The 5,000-nt window shown below is 38.7% G+C and overlaps 1 protein-coding gene across 1 annotated transcript in view; it reads left to right on the top strand.

Moving 5' to 3' along the window:
* LOC127454540 (DNA repair protein XRCC1-like) overlaps positions 1-5,000 on the top strand; it is a gene marked incomplete at its 5' end in the record, with an annotated part of 21,152 nt that overhangs the window by 7,086 nt on the left and 9,066 nt on the right. The window contains 2 exon segments of the mRNA XM_051721839.1: positions 20-142; positions 2,135-2,251. Of these exon segments, the coding sequence (XP_051577799.1) occupies positions 20-142; positions 2,135-2,251 (240 nt within the window).

Here is a 5,000-nt window from a genome sequence, read left to right as displayed (position 1 = left end):
TTGACAGGCTCCTGTGAAGAGGAAGTTTGAGTTCAGTAAAGAGCGTCCGGATGCTGCGGGTCCTCCAGCCCAAAAAGCCCAGTTCCTCCAGCTCCACTGAACCAAACAAGAACCAGCACAACTCCAACATCCAGCACCAACGGTAACGCAAAGATTATTTGATGAACACCAAACACATGTGAATTGATTGGCTGTGTTTTAAAGTGAGCTGATGGGCTGTTTCATACTAGAGGGTATTATTTTAAGGGAATATTTCGACTCGTTCCTCCTTTTCTTTAAATCTGTGTTCCGGTGAGACACTTACAATGGAAGTCAATGGGGTCAATTTCTGGAGGGTTTAAAGGCAGAAATGTGACTCTTATAATTTTATAAAAGCACTTACATTAATTCTTCTGTTAAACTTGTGTATTATTTGAGCTGTAAAGTTGATTAAATCGTCGTTTTGGGGTTTGTTCACATTACACCATCATGGCAACAAAATTGTAAAATAGGATGTAACTTTAATCAGATGCGGTTAGTAAGTGATTTTATGACAGTAAAATCATGTTAACACACATATTGTTTATGTCTTGTGTCTATACTTTTGAAACAGTATTTTAATGTTTACAGATTGACCCCATTGACTTCCATTGTAAGTGGAACACAGATTTCTGCTTTTTTTTTTTTAAAGAAAATGAGGGACAGTTTCAATGTGTACAGTTATATAAAGTATTTATTGTCTTGAAAACACAAAGCTAGAAACTTCTGCCTGATATGCTCAAGGATACGAGAAAGAGGGGTCTGGGTAGCTCAGCGAGTATTGACACTGACTATCACACCTGGAGTCACGAGTTCGAATCCAGGGCGTGCTGAGTGACTCCAGCCAGGTCTCCTAAGCAACCAAATTGGCCCGGTTGCTAGGTAACCTCCTTGTGGTTGCTATAATGTGGTTCTCACTCTCAGTGGGGCATGTGGTGAGTTGAGATGCTGCGGAGAATAGCGTGAAGCCTCCACACGTGCCGTGTCTCCGTGGTAATGTGCTCAACAAGCCACGTGATAAGATGTGCGGATTGACGGTCTCAGACGTGGAGGCAACTGAGATTTGTCCTCTGCTCATTATTTATTTATTTTTTTTTTTATGTGTTGCATTAGTAAAGTTTTAGGTTCATGGAGCGTTACGTTTTGTGTGCATTTGTTCGTTTACAGGGTTGGGAAGGTTATTTTTTTTAAATGTATTCCAATACAGATTACAGAATATATACTGCACAATGTCATTTGTAATGTATTGTGTTAGATTACTCAAGGTCAGTAACATAATCTGAATACTTTGGATTACTTCTTCAGCACTGGCAGATTTTTTTTCACTTGTTTTGACTATAAACAAGTTAATAACAATTAAACAAAAAAACATCTGCCAGTACAGCAAGACAAAATACACTTACATTAAAAATACTTTTTCTGGTGCCCTATGTAGCTCAGCGAGTATTGACGCTGACTACCACCCATGAAGTCACGAGTTTGAATCCAGGGCGTGCTGAGTGACTCCAGTCAGGTCTCCTAAGCAACCAAATTGGTCCTGTTGCTAGGGAGGGTTGAGTCACATGGGGTAACCTCCTCGTGGTCACTATAATGTGGTTCTCGCTCTCGGTGGGGCGCGTGGTGAGTTGTGCGTGGATGCTGCGAAGAAAAGCGTGAAGCCTCCACGTGTACGTCTCCACGGTAACGCGCTCAACAAGCCACGTGATAAGATGTGCGCATTGACGGTCTCAGACGTGGAGGCAACTGAGATTCGTCATCCGCCACCCGGATTGAGGCGAGTCACTACGCCACCACGAGGACTTAGAGCGCATTGGGAATTTCAAATTGGGGAGGAAATAAAAAAATAAAAAAATAAATAAATACAAATTCTGAAAAAAGCTTAAATATGCACAAAAAATAATAATAATAATATTCTCTCTAATTTTTTTCTCTTTTTTTTTTTTTTTTTGTAACCACTAAGACACCTAAAAAATGTTTTTCACAGAGTGAATTTTTTTTATTCACAGTGCGGTTCAGGGCTTCTGTACAGTTGTGTGTGTTGTTGAAGTTAAATGTTAGTTTTTGTCTCTTGCTGTGTTAATCAGTGTTTTATTTTTTTTTTTTTTGTCTCCTGCAGCTGTGCATTTGCCAACACGCCCAAGTACAGTCAGGTGAAAGCTGCCAGAGGCGTCATTGTCAGGAAAGAGTGGGTGCTGGACTGCCACAAACGAAAAGAGAAGATTTCATACAAACGGTGAGACAAACTGCAGCATTGAATCTGTATGTTCATACAGAGAGCTTTCATTTCTATTCAAACATTATTGGTGTTTATTTCCTTTCAAACATCCATAAAATAGAATTATTTAAAGCCAAAAACTAACAAAGTGAGCAAGTTTTGTAATGTGATGCATTTTGTGAAACAGGATATTCAAGAAGAAAAATCTACATTATTGAATTATTGAATTATTGAATCGGTTCAATAGATCATTAGATAATGCACATGAAGCACAATGTTACATATAACCACCAGGAGATGGCGCCAAATACATGACACAGACTCAATGATGACTCAAATGACACAGAATGAAACTCATTCTTTGAAATCTCATTACTAAAATCATGTCTTCATGCTATACAAACCTTTAGTCATTGTTGTGTTTGCATGTGTAATTAGTTCTTATGTACAATTATTATGTTTTATTTGTTTGGAGAGGCTTTTGGACACTTGGAGAGTAAATAGAAAACTTTGATGCAATACGAGTAGACTTGTGGGGTGCTATAACTGACACTTTTCACGACTAGTTAATTGTGGCAGTTGTAATTGTAACTGTGATTATTTATTTGATTAACTGTGCAGCCTGTGCATATCTTCCAAAGTTCCTTTTAGACACTGCTGCTTGCAGAATATTATTGAATATTTGTGGAAAAGATGCAGAAAACCTCATATTCTCTCAAATGTGTCATTCCCTTTGCTGTTTGCATGAAATTGCATCAGTCTCGAGGCATGCAGCCGTCATTGTTTATGCATACAGATTTGTTTTGACTTCCTGTCAATAAAAATAAAGATGTTTCAAGCACACAAGAAACTAAACAGTCATCTCTAAGTTTTACTGCCATTCATTTATCATCTAGTGTATGCAATAGAGCTGGGTGATATATTGTATACTCGCGATACATTTGTGATGATTTGGATTGTTAATGGTGCAATGATCTTGCTCTATTTCGCCAAAGCAATTATATAAATAATTATAAGTGTTATATTGAATATTGTTAGGAGGCTGAAAAATATCAATATATAGCTTTGTATCATACAGCCCTAATGATTTAGCATGTTAGTGTTGTATTATTAAAGTATTGGGTTCATGGAGCATTACATTTTATATGCGTTTATTCGTTTACAGGGTTGGAAAGGTTATTTGTTTAGTGTAGTGTAATACAGTTACTAATATTTGTATTTTAAATACGTAATCCTGTTACATGTATTCCATTATCACCCAATCCTGTTCGTTTAGCAGTTGTCTGCTTTGTTGTTGTTACTGTCGGTTTAGTGTTGTCTTGTGTTCTCATGTGTTTGTCTCTCCATTGTGTCCTCTTCGAGTGCCCACCTCAGATTATGTATTCTGTATTTAAAAGCTGCATCTGTCATGGGTAATTAAAGTGCCCACTTCCTTTGAAGATGAGGAGGGGGGTATCTGTCCACGCACATGCTTCTCACGCTCTCAAACACAAACACACACACACACACACACACACACACACACATATTTGTTTCACCATATTAGCAAGGACATCTCATACATGCATTATTACTTTATTATTATTACATTATTACTGAGATAGCGCGAGAAACACTTAAAGGGAAAGTTCACCCAAAAATGAAAATGTTCCCATCATTTACTCACCCTCATGCCATCCCAGGTGTGTTTGACTTTCTTTCGTCAGCAGAACACATTTGAAGAAAAATAGAAAAATATCTTGGCTCAGTAGGCCCTTAAAGGTGCTGTGAGCAATTTCAGCCTTTCTACTTTCCCACGACTGAGCCGTTGGATTAGCCACACCCCCTCTTTCCAAAACCCTGAACTCCAAAGATGCCAAAATGAGCTTTATTGAGAACAGCAAAATAGCGCCATCAGCTGACAACTGTTATGAACAACATGGCATAAAAATGGCATTGTGCCTCAATAATTCGCTGCAACTGGGCCTGGGTATCTCAGCAAGTAAAGACGCTGACTACCACCGCTGGAGTCGTGAGTTCGAATCCAGGGCGTGCTGAGTGACTCCAGTCAGGTCTCCTAAGCAACCAAATTGGCCCGGTTGCTAGTGAGGGTAGAGTCACATGGGGTAACCTCTTCGTGGTTGCTATAATGTGTGGTTCATTCTCGGTGGGGCGTGTGGTGAGTTGTGTGTGGATGCTGCGGAGAATTGCATGAAGCCTCCACATGCGCACTGTCTCCGTGGTAACGCGCTCAACAAGCCACATGATAAGATGCACGGATTGACGGTCTCAGACATTTGACATCCTGCTACCATCTGAAATAAAATCAATAAAATGCATAAAATCTTTCATAATATTGGTTAAGCACTGGTTTAAAGCATGTGCTATAATCTCTGTAGAATGCATCTTTTTTTTTTTGGTTTTGTGCTGAAATCATGTTTTTGTGCTGTCCCTATACAAATAAGCCAATAAATAATATAGAAGGTTTGCATAGCATGCAGACATGATTTTAGTAATGAGATTTCACAGAATGAGTTTCATTCTGTGTCATTTGAGTCATCATTGAGTCTGTGTCATGTATTTGGCGCCATCTCCTGGTGGCCATATGTAACATTGTGCTTCATGTGGATTATCTAATGATCTATGCATCTGATTACCTTGTGTGTGGACTCGTTTGAAAGATAATCACCTCCTCTAAGTAATGATATGTGATATTTTATGTTCTCTTTATTTTTCGTGAAGTTATATGTGAAAATGCTGCATAGAAGCAACACCAACATAATTGTCA

Source organism: Myxocyprinus asiaticus, chromosome 16 (genome assembly GCF_019703515.2).
Source record: "Myxocyprinus asiaticus isolate MX2 ecotype Aquarium Trade chromosome 16, UBuf_Myxa_2, whole genome shotgun sequence".
Lineage (NCBI taxonomy): Eukaryota > Metazoa > Chordata > Actinopteri > Cypriniformes > Catostomidae > Myxocyprinus > Myxocyprinus asiaticus.
This window is presented reverse-complemented; position numbering and strand designations above follow the sequence as displayed.